The following is a 12,122-nucleotide window of genomic DNA, read 5'->3' as shown; positions in this document are numbered from 1 at the left end:
CATTTATTCAATAGATCTTCTGCATGTATTTAGATATGAAGTCTGCTTTCGTTTGTTTATCCCGAGAATAAACAAAATGATATGCACTATCACAGTCTCACTCTAAACAAACAGAGTTACTCTGTTTCTCAAATAAATCATTGCCTTTCCCTCTGCTAATGTAAACAACTGTCTGAAAAAGGTTTTTATATTAGCAAATATTTAAAAGCAGAATCAAAATCAATAGAAGAGACAGTGTTAGGTCACAGATTCATTGTTAATTACCAAAAACTGGCATGGATATTTGTCTCAGAAGAAACGGCCCTGATTACTAAATTCTGATTACCCTCTCATCAACTGAATGAGAGAGTAGCTAGTAATGACTAAATAATGCCACTGCCTCAACTGGATTATAGAATTATAAATGCGCCTTATTATTAGCTACAAATCTACCTTTACAAATAGGACGCTTATTCTGCACATCGTAAACCTACTAGAATATGCGGATCAAGTACAAATTAAATCATACTGCAGAACTGGAAACGCTAACACATATGCAGGGCTGCACTATCAAAGGACTCACAATAGTACACGGAAGTGCCCAAACTTTCATCTAGTAATAACTGATATCTGTGATCCCAATTTTCCTGATGCTACAGAACATATATATCTAATACAGATGATAACCTCCTTGATCAGAGCTATCAAGGTCGGAGTTACTGGTAGATTCGCGACTGCCTTTCTTCATCGTCCGCATCTCTTCAACCCGACTAACACTACTATTGGGGCTTCCATTTTTGTCTTTCCTTTTCCTCCATTCCCATTTTCTAAGCCAATGTCTCGCCAACAATACCCCCAGTCCCATAAAAATGACCAATGTGCACCCTCCACCTACAGCAATCAATGTCACCAACACCCCTGCCATCCCTTTCTCATGTGGCAAAATCGTCCATATGGAAGCCATATAAGCTGCAGCCATAAATGAAACCGACACCCACATCAATTTATGTGTAACCATCAATAATTTCATCATGGATTTTCTCCGGAAAGGAATGATGCTTACTAGGAAAATGACTATGCCTAGGGACAGGAATAATGCCACAATGTTGCAAACCATGAAGACCTTAAAAGAAGTTTGTCTTCCCCTTATGCACTTCCCAGTAGTTTGGTTAAATCCCCCTGGAGGGTTTATGCCAGCCGCAAATGTAACAGTTGCTATTAAAACCGCCACAACCGTGATTGTATTGCGCGCATTGCGTAGACCCTCGTTTTGTAGCTCAATCTGCTTTTCTCGGCGACGACGATGACGATGGCGCTGATGTCGGGTTGGAGATTCAGGAGCTTTTTTCGGCCTCAAAGGTGGTGTGTATGGATAGTTATCTTGTATGGGTTGAATTTCTTGTGACATCGGTGGCAACTGGTCACACCTCTTAGCGCCTGCTTCTTGTAATGCAGGTAAAATCGTAAGGACACCAGAATTAGTTGCATCGCATTCAACAACATCAAGAGCGGTGTATCCCTTGCGGTTTATTGCGTTTACATTAACGCCAAGCTTCAGTATGTAGATGACCATCTAACCTCGAAACAAAGACATAGAAGAGGCCACAAAACATAACATATTTCAGCTATAAAATTTGGCAGCAGAATCTCCAGTGAAATAACATTAAAACGCTTGTAGAATGATGTCAGAGTATTTAATTCCTAAAAGAATATGAATTGAAGAAATATGCAAGGAACTTACAGTAGAAAGCTTTCCAGCAGTTGCTAAATGCAAGATAGTGTTGCCATCGTTATCTGGCATGTTAACAAGTTTCGTGATGTTTAGAGTCTCCATCAGGAACTTAACCGCTTCATACTGATTATTCTTTACTCCAAGGTGTAGAACCGTCTCTCCAGAAATGGTTCTCATCTCAGCTGACTCAAGACTGGTTGAGAGTATTTCATCAATAATATTTATACGGCCTTTGATAGCAGCCAAGTGGAGTGGTGTTCGACCTTCATTGTCTTGTAAAGAAGAGAGGTCAGGGTCTACCTTTAGAAGCTCCCTGGTTATGTCTAGGTGGCCTTTGCCGCAAGAAATGTGCAAAGGTGTGCCCCCATTCAAGTTCTTTTGCCACGCCAATTGTGGCCGCGCCGTTAGAAGCTCTTTCACAATGTCTGCGACATGTAGAAAAATTCTAAAAATCCGGCTAATTCTATCATTTAGAGCAGGCAACAAAAAATTGACCGTCCTATAATAACCGCAATTAAAGGAATACAATAATTAAAATTGATTCTAACATCTATTAATTAAGTTAATTAATGATAGTACTTGGTCAACGTTTAGCGTCCAGTCACGTATTAATGATCAGATGAACCACTGCGAATTAGTTACCTGTATGCCCTGCCCAAGCTGCAGCATGAAGACAAGTAGTGGAGCTATCCATCTCGAACATCAACAACCATGGATACCCCAAAAGCTGCTTCACCACATCAAGCTTTCCTCTCTCGCATGCCATAAACAGCACGCTCTCATTGTTTTTGTTTACCTTATAAACAACCATAGGATCACTCTCCACCAACAACCTCACAATGTTTAGTCTCCCTTCTCTGCATGCTTCATGCAGCGGAGTCTCCAATTTTTCGTTCTCAGCCGACACCATCTCCGGCCACAACTTCAAAATCTCTGATGCCAACTCCTCATGCCCAAAACGGGCTGTTAAGTGTAGGATTGTTTTTAAAGATTGTGGAAGTGTTTGTTTTGCTGTATCTTCAAAATGCTCTTCTTGAAGGATACTAAGAAAGGTTTTTACATCTCCTCTGAGAATGGTATCATAGAGGCGTCTGTCCATGTTTGGAGATAGGTGAGGGAGGGAATAATAGTTGGGGTACTAGAAATACGGGTTGTTGACGAGATAATAAATAATGAGGCAGGAGGCCTTGTTTTCCACAAACTGAAGGCGCCATGAAATTTCTCTATGATTGCTCGTAGACTTCTTTTTCTTCGTAAAACAATTTTTTATTTTTTTTATTTTTTTTTTTTGTGAATCTCTCTTGGTCTTATAATTAACAGTCAACGCTCTACAGACAAAGGGTTGTATACCTAACAGAATACATACATAACCACATTTCATGTTAATTTGATGACTCAATTATACTACTGAGTTAACGTACATTCACACTAAGTTCAATTCTGGTGTTGGGTTACACCTTACATTAACACTGATCGTCCACTTTTGGTACACAGTATGTATTTTATATTATTTATATTACACTGTCTTTACACCACTGATCAGCGACCATTTAATGCTTTGCTCCTTTCCCATTTGCATTATTCCATATTCTTTCTCACTATTCTAGTATGAATATCATGTTTTTAAAACCATCGGTCCAATCGGAAACTGGTCTCTAATCTAGTCTACTAAATGGATAAAACCTGTTTTAGCAATGGGATTAGATTAACCCAAAGTTAAATCGATAGGAACAATATTAAACTGCAATTCAACCGTTAGATTAGAGAATCAATAGCTAAACAAGGTTAATAAAATGCAATTTCAAATTTTCAATTTCAATTGATGGCATACTGACATTAGCATTTTTATTAATTATTATAGTTTTAAAATTTTATTACGTAGTATGGTGTCATCTGTTCGATCTGCTTGTTGCATAGACCGGACCATCCGACCTAGAGACTGACCCGTTGACCGAGTTGTGGCCCGGTCCGCATATGAAAACATTGATGAATATATGATGACTGCATAAATTTTTGCACGTTTGCAATTTATACATCAAGACAGATTGTGGGAAAGCTTAAGGTGATCCATTACTGTTGGAAGTCAATAATTTTTCTATATCTGTTTTTCATAATAGAATCTGTTTTATGTATAATTTGATATGTCAGGGCTCTTTACTTCTCAGGCTAGCTAGCTAGTTGTTAATTCTCTCTTCCCCTTGAATTTAATATGAATTTAACGAGAAACATCTTGAAACCGAGTAATAAGGTGATCAAAAAGTCAAAGAAGAGCAGCTGCTGATATACGTGGATATCACGGAATTGGATAACGCCATTCATGACCTCATAACCTTTTGGCATCAGTTAAACAGTATAAACTTATTCCAAGCATCCATCTGTTTCACACAATTATATGGTTAATAATACCACCACGCTGCCAAACAGCAGAAAGGGCACACCAACAACCTGAACGAAATAGAGATAAAGACGGGAACAAAATAACAGTAAAACAAATTATAAATAGTAAATAGATAAAAAATATTAAACGTGATTTATCCTGATTCACTTAATATAGACTATATCTAACTGAGTTAATATTATTGCAATACTTTTTCATCTCTCTTATTTACAATTTATGAATTATCCTATGATTGTTATCACACTCATAACAAGAGAAAAATATGTTTATATACTAAGTTTAAAGTGATAAAACCTAATTTTATAAGGATTCCTATTGCTAAATCCAAACCCAATAAAGAATTAATGACTTAAAAAAATCCTACCGCGGTTATACATAGAAAAGGCCTAAACCGCCTACGAGCCCAGGGCTGTTGGCCCCACAACCTATGCCCACTCACCGAGCAAGGAGACCCCCAAATGCATCTGCGTAACCCATTAATGTTGAATTAGTCGACAACTCTAACACAACCAGGTGCCATGCATTCAGTTTAGACCCTAAAGACGTGGTGTTATATATATATAATTTATATTCCACAAGGATGAGGACCACTTTCTTTTTCTTGTAAATGTTTGGTGGATTTCGTTTGTAATTTTATAAGTACATGTGAATGCTTGGGGATTTTATTGAGACCCCAACAAAGTGGTTGTCTTTCTTAATCAAATGTAATTGCTGCATACAACCAGTCAAACCTAACAGCTAACCCATTTTTATTACCTTTACAATTTCTGGTGTCCCTACTTCCTACTACGCGCCCAAAGCCATATCAATTCTGTACTTATTGCCATAACCACCGGCTTCAATGGCTCTCCCCCCTTGCTTTACAATATAATTGTTCCTCAGTCATATACAGGAACCCATAAGGTTTTTTCTCTAAACACAATTATTATAAGACAGCAGAGAAGTTGAATCCTTACCTAACAATAACTCCAGATACTTGCAATGCATTGGTGAAGAATGAAATAAATTTTATGCATGTGCATATATAAATGGCGGTCCCTTGTAGAATATATAGTTTGAGTATCATTACTAGATATTCATAAAGCTGGGTTCTTAGTTTGAGGCAAGATTCTAGGTATCATTTTCAACTTAATTAGTAGTAGGTTCATTGCTGTAGTGGCTTGGTTCATGATTCATGCCGCCATTTAAGAGGTGGAAGTGAAACATCATGGAAAGAGAGCCAACTAGCAAATGTTTAAGAGGTTCTCATTGCTCGTTAAGTAAGTGGTTATATTATGGGGTTTATCCTCAATTATTGTTGGACTCTCTCTGTGCCATTTACTTGAGCCCTCGTAAGATTGGGTAATAAATAATTTGTAAGAACAAGTTTAATTGCTAAAACACATTCATAATTTATATTCATTGAAAACAAGATGAAAAATTTATGACATTAATATTGTTAACTTTTCCCAAATTTGCAATTTGAAGTGTTTGTGCTCATCATAGATTCTGAAGTATGACGTGTATATAAGAAGTTAAGAGATGAAAAAAATATGGTGGGAAGTAGTATCATGGTCTGTGTAATACAACTAAGTTATATTATGATATCTAGCTACTAATGAATTTATGTCAACCATAGCTTTCACTTGGCGTACCGTCCTTTAATGGCAAATAACAACAGCTAAATCACTTCTTAATTGCTCAACATCACAACTCGCACCAACCGCATCAATGCCTTCTCAAACCTATAATTCTAGCTCTCTAATATATATATACATATCTCAATTCTCTATCCCCAATAGATCACTCTTCATATAATCCTCTCAACGCAGTTCCATTTTCTTTTATCTTTCACATCTCATTCATGCCATGGAATTTTATGGCAAGAAAACTCTCTTTAGCTTCATGGATGAAGAAAGAAACCCAATACAATCACCGACTAACCTTACCATCAAAACACATGAAGATATGTCTGACCAAGACCTCCAATTTAGCCCGCCAAGGGCTTCTAGCCCTCGTCACTCCACTGTTGTCACGCTATTGCCACCACCTAGCCCAGAATCGCCCTGGACACTCTCTCCACTCCAAACTCCATCTCCTTCTATCCTTTACACATGCATTGCCTCCCTTCATCGCCATGAAGGCAATATCTACTCCATATCAGTCTCAAAAGGAATAGTCTTCACTGGCTCAGATAGTAAGCGTATTCGTGCATGGAGGCAGCCAGACTGCATGGAGCGCGGTTGCATCAAATCAAGTTCAGGCGAAATCCGAGCCATTTTAGCTCATGGTAATATGCTTTTCACCGCACATAGAGATTGCAAAATTCGAGTTTGGAGCTTCACAGCACCAGACACTACTTTTCGGACCAAAAAGATTTCAACCATGCCCAGGAGAAGCTCATTTCTTTCATTCCCAAGAACAAACAGTCAACAACATAAAGATTGTGTATCTTGCATGGCTTATTACCATGCGGAGGGGCTTTTGTATACGGGTTCGTATGACAGAACAGTTAAGGCTTGGAGGGTTTTGGATAAAAAATGTGTTGACTCGTTTGTGGCCCATGAAAGCAATATAAATGGAGTGGTGGTGAACCAAGATGATGGATGTGTCTTCACTTGCTCGTCTGATGGCTCTGTCAAAATATGGAGGAGAGTATATAGAGAAAACTCTCATACACTCACCATGACATTGAAATTCCAACAATCACCGGTAAACGCCTTAGCCTTAAGTTCATCATTCAGCAATTGCTTTCTATATTCAGGTTCTTCTGATGGTACCATAAATTTTTGGGAGAAAGAAAAGATGTCAGGTAGGTTTAACCATGGCGGGTTCTTACAAGGCCATCGATTTGCTGTTTTCTGCTTAGTGGCTATAGAGACGTTGATATTTAGTGGCTCAGAGGATACGACCATTAGGGTGTGGAGAAGAGAAGAAGGAAGTTGTTTTCATGAGTGTTTGGCTGTGTTAGACGGGCATAGAGGGCCTGTGAGATGTTTGGCTGCTTGTTTGGAGATGACAAAAGTAGTGATGGGGTATTTGGTATACAGCGCAAGTTTGGATCAATCTTTTAAGGTATGGAGAGTTAAAGTTATGCCTGAAGAAAAAACGTGCTTAGATTATTCGGATCGTAATGACTCAAAGACGAAGATGGAGTATGAGATGAGTCCTGTGTTGTCTCCTTCATGGGTAGACAGGAAGATTAGAAGTAATTATTTTCAATAAAATTAATAAATTAGCAGACATTTTTAATTTCTCTTTGTTAGATGTTGTAGAAACAAGTGCAAGTAATAGCCCAAATAAATCCATATGATTTTGTTTGCTATACATAACAGTGATGACTTCTGTACTGTGTTTTGGATCTACGTATACGTTACACCACAATCCTAGATAGCGATGGAGTTTGCAATTAACCCTCAAACTTTGTATGGTAGATAATATCATGAATGTACAATTTAAGTTGGCATAACTTCTCAACTACTCACTGGGTAAGTGGGTTAGCCCTTAAATTTGTAAGGTGACAATGTGCTGCAAACTTGAATTATCATTTACCCGGTTAGATCCAATCCAATTAAGTAAACTCACCAAGAAACTACTTCCTTCACATGGTCATCAGATTCTGGATGGTCTGATACAGGTACAGGCCAAATTAATAAATGGTCTAACTTTACGTAATTAATAACCTTTTTGTTTTTTGTTTTGCTATCTTGGTTGGATATATGAAGCACACATCACATGATCACATAAAATTAATCCTCAAATTATTTATAGTACAAGGAAAGGAAACCACAGCTAAGAAACAGAAACAAACTTGGTACATTTAGCGAGAGAGATTGCTAATAACATGCATCAATACACGTCATAATTTAAAAAGTTGACTCCTCGTAGGGAATAGGAACATAGGATCTGATGATGAAGAAATTCTCATAGATAAACCCAGCAAGCCCACCTCCAATGAGGGGCCCAACCCAGTAAACCCAATGGTCGGTCCAGTCACCGCTGACCAAAGCAGGACCAAAGGAGCGGGCTGGGTTCATGGAGGCCCCTGAGAATGCTCCACCAGCTAGGATGTTGGCTCCCACTACAAACCCAGTCAGCGTTGGGCCCAGCCCATCAATAGATCCCTTCTTGGGGTCCACAATTGTTGCATATGCGGTGAATAACAAAGAGAATGTAAGGATGATCCCCCATATCACTCCCTGAAGGTAACCCACGCCACTCGCAAGTGAATGTACTGGTGTAGTCTGCACCAACATAAAGAAGAAAATGCCATTTGAAATTATGCATATAACGACAAAATATTATATAAAAAACCACGAGGTTCCAGGTCACTCTTTGCCTCTTTGGTACAATAATGTGGTTTAAATTGTTTCTTTTTAGATTATATATTTTTATAATCTGATAAAAAAAAACAACCTAATAATTAGTTGGGAGATAGAAAAGAAGAACATGATTTATAATATTCCAGTTCAAGGAATTTTTTTTTTTTTTTTTTTTTTCCAATGGTGTTCGGATTAGTTTACGGGCACCTCAACTACTCTTCCAGAGTCCTAAAGTTAACAGGTAGGTAAGTCTGTAGTGAATACTTCTGATTAGTAGTTATAGGGATTTAAACTCAAGACTTCTTGAGTAATACACCCAAGAATCTCAAACGAACCGTCAAACTATCTAAAAATAGTTATTTCAAGGTCAATTAACTATCGGATTAATCTTAATTTTCAGTTTTCACAAAGTTAATGTCAAACCTCTTTTTAGATAATAGTTGGACTTACCATTCCTCCAGTGAGATAATTGAGAAGAAAACATGCTGCTGAAGACGCTAGCAATTGGTCTATCCAATAAAGGAATGGTCGGAATAAAGTGATGTGACCGCCGGCAAAGAGGCCAAGAGTGACAGCAGGGTTAAGATGACCGCCGGATATGTGGCCAGCAGAGATCATGTGTCACAGCCACAGCAAACAACCCCACGAGGCCACTCCCATCTGAATACTTGTCTGTTCATCCTACCACGTTAAAACTCAACACTCACAGCTCACATGAAGAACCTTAAAAATCTTCTAAGTAATAGTCAAAATATATACACACACAACAACAACAAAGCCAATGATCCAGGAATGCAAGCAAGTATAGAAAAATATCAGAGTTTGAAGAAGATCAAAGTAAAAATGAAGATTTGCAAGTCTATATATAAATATACCAGCAGCCATGGAAGATCCAACTCCGGCAAACACAAAGAGGAAGGTTGTAATGAACTCAACAACTAGGGCTTTGATGCAGTCGGACTGGGTGGCTTCACGGTGACTTCCTAAAGCGAGTTTCGCCATTACTAATAATCACCGGAGAACGAGAGATTCTCTATACAGGGGATAAGCTAGCTCGCTATACGTTATGAATGCAGCAAAGGAACATTGAGATGATATATATATAAGCATTTGTGAAGTAGTGTTGACATTGTTTTACATGGTTAGTGTGAGATCCAAATTACGTGGATACCCTGTTTGCAGTTGACTTCATTTGGAATTTAATTTACAAGTACAGTTGAACCAAAAATAATACTATCGCATTTTTCCCTTTAATATTGAATATTATCTAAAGCTAACAAAAACAACATTAATATTGAATAGCTTTATTAAAAGAAAAGTGAGGTTTGAGTGAAATCATTCACCATGCTTTTACATCTCAGCACCAGTCGAAAGAAGCTGAGTTGTATGATTGCTTCTTACTGGTACTGGGACCTAGGTGGGTGGTCTTTTTCATCTTCTATCTTATTTCTTTTTGACATTTTAATAGTTTTCTCCATTTATGATTTGAAAATTCACTGCCCTTTACCCAAACTAATGCCGATTTTAATTACGAAGGTGCTGAGTGTAGCCAAATAACATCAACCATGCATGTTGAATGAATTATTGGTTTGATTTGTTAGTTGTTTATTAGTGTTGAAAAGAAAGCATGGAAGCACTTTTGTTTTGTTTTGTAGTTAATGATGAGTCGACCACATTGAGTGGTAGACTGTGTAGCAATTATTTTAAAAGACAAACCAATAAAAGATTAAGCAAGGCCACGTTCCAACAACGCAATTGGCTCATTTAGCTCAAATGGAAACATTCCTTTTGGATCCCCATCATCATCTATGATCTACCTACTAAATATATAATATATATATATATATATTATTTCATTTAATTAATATTCTTAACAAATTTATAAAGCAAATAGAGTAGAAATTAAACACAGACATGGCACTGTCACAGCAGCTTCACTTAAAAGTGTTCAAAACAATCAATTGGAACTAGAATCGACAAATACCCGAGGTTTGGTTTCAGTTCTTACCCGAAATCAGTCATCAATGAGTAGGTTCTAGTTTCAAATTTTTGGAACCGGATCCAGGAATCGAGACTAATATAAAATAAAATTAAAGAGTAAGAGGATTAATAAAAACTTTTGTAGAAAAAGTAACGTGAATATATTTATATTTATATTTCATAACATTTAAAGTAAGTTGGTTTGACTTTTGAGAATCAACCTTTACAAAGTAATGAAGTTTGTAATTTTGAATTTATAATTTGTAATTTTATTTTTGTTAACATATGTTGGGGGGGTATTTATAAGTTTTTAAGGGTTTTTTTTTTCCATTTAAAAACTTTTGGGGGGTACTTGTAATTTTATAGGGTACCCAGAACCAGAACCGGAACTGTTGTTACAAGTTTTGGTTCTGGGTACCTAGAAACCGCAACCGTCGGTTCCGATTCTGGTTCCAAATTTCAAGGAACGGTCAGTTCCTTCAAAAAATGTAAGGTACCCGGAACCGAACACCCCTAGCTCCACCACACCCAAGACATAAAATAACTTTGACTATATAAAAAAAACAGTCATTCCTTATAAAAAAATGACTGTTTCTCATAGAATGAATGATTGTTCTTTATGAAGGAACGATATTGTTCCAACAACAACAAGAAACAACGTTGTTCCTTCATAGGGGATTTTTATTCCTTAAGAAGGAACGGTTGTTCCTTCATATCGAACAACTGTTCTTTCCGAAGGAACAACCATTTGTTTCTTGTAGTGCCTTGGGTGTGGTGAGAGCTGACGTGATAATGTCAATCTGTTGGCACATTAGGGTTGCAAAAGAATGTTGTGAGTATGGGTTGTTGGCATAGCATTACTCAAAGAGTAAAATGACTTTTTCCCACTCAAGTAATGACTTAATAACATTTTTCTGCCCACAAACTTTTAAATTACGACTTTATTACCAAAATTTATATTCTGTTTCTGATTTTGACATTGTTGCCATCCTACACCACCACCATTCTTTTCATTGATCATCACTTATCAAAATCCCTCAAACTCTACTCTTGTCGTTGACCCCACAAATTACGGACAATCGAGCAATTAAGGTTTGCATAGCTACCTCTTCCAATTCAAATTCCAATCAATCTCAACCATTAAAATCCAATCTTTCACCATCAAAAGATTCATTAGTCTTTTCTCTTTAAAAATCATAATAGTTTGAACTGAATTTATTATTTATTTACTATTATAATATAAATTTAGATAATAAAATTATATTTTAAAAATTTATCGATAAAAATATTATTAATCCATTATTCGGGTCGAAAAAAGTCGCGAACTCTCCGTATAAATAATCCCTTAGAAGGGAATGGGCATTGGGCAATGGGTTAGGTCTGACTAATCCTAATCTGGCCCATTAAAGAAAGAAAATTTGAGACCGTCCATAAACCATCATTGCATTGGTTAAATATCTTCACTCGTCAAATCAAATCTGTCTCATTATACAATTATGGACTTGGCAGGTCCGTGAATTATACCATGAATAAATGAATTTAATATTTTGATTATATTTTATTCATCCATAATTATTCAAATGTAACATCACAAATTACATCAACAACAAATCTGATAATGATACATACTGCAACGCCTCCGCTTCTTTAGTTCCAAATCTGTCAAAATTAAATCAATATATCCTTAAATTAGTAATAAGTTTTCCGAATTGCATTTTTAGTGGCTAAAAGT

At 36.9% G+C, this 12,122-nt stretch overlaps 2 protein-coding genes and 1 pseudogene across 3 annotated transcripts; 1 reads left to right on the top strand and 2 right to left on the bottom strand.

The window, feature by feature from the left end:
- Window positions 1-169: 169 nt before the first annotated feature.
- LOC116114602 (ankyrin repeat-containing protein At5g02620-like) lies at window positions 170-2,884 on the bottom strand. 2 transcript variants are annotated; one of them, XM_031400739.1, is made up of 4 exons: window positions 2,354-2,884; window positions 1,721-2,136; window positions 1,043-1,552; window positions 736-948 (listed from the first exon to the last, which is right to left on the bottom strand). In XM_031400739.1, the coding sequence occupies exons 1-4, from the start codon at window positions 2,808-2,810 to the stop codon at window positions 886-888; spliced, it is 1,446 nt and encodes a 481-aa protein (XP_031256599.1). In that variant the 5' UTR covers window positions 2,811-2,884; the 3' UTR covers window positions 736-885. The 2 variants fall into 2 exon arrangements, with proteins under 2 accessions (XP_031256598.1, XP_031256599.1); XM_031400738.1 differs by having other exon boundaries at window positions 170-1,552; window positions 2,354-2,882.
- A 3,288-nt stretch (window positions 2,885-6,172) lies between these two features.
- On the top strand, window positions 6,173-7,313 carry LOC116114617 (protein JINGUBANG-like). Its single transcript, XM_031400754.1, has one exon. It carries the CDS (start codon window positions 6,321-6,323, stop codon window positions 7,311-7,313), a length of 993 nt encoding a protein of 330 aa, XP_031256614.1. The 5' UTR covers window positions 6,173-6,320.
- Window positions 7,314-7,799: 486 nt separating this feature from the next.
- Window positions 7,800-9,459, bottom strand: LOC116114633 (annotated as a pseudogene).
- Between the last annotated feature and the right edge of the window lie 2,663 nt (window positions 9,460-12,122).

The sequence above is a fragment of the Pistacia vera genome, unplaced genomic scaffold (genome assembly GCF_008641045.1).
Source record: "Pistacia vera cultivar Batoury unplaced genomic scaffold, PisVer_v2 Contig715, whole genome shotgun sequence".
Lineage (NCBI taxonomy): Eukaryota > Viridiplantae > Streptophyta > Magnoliopsida > Sapindales > Anacardiaceae > Pistacia > Pistacia vera.
Note: the sequence above shows the minus strand (reverse complement) of the source record. Positions and strands in the feature narration are given on the sequence as shown.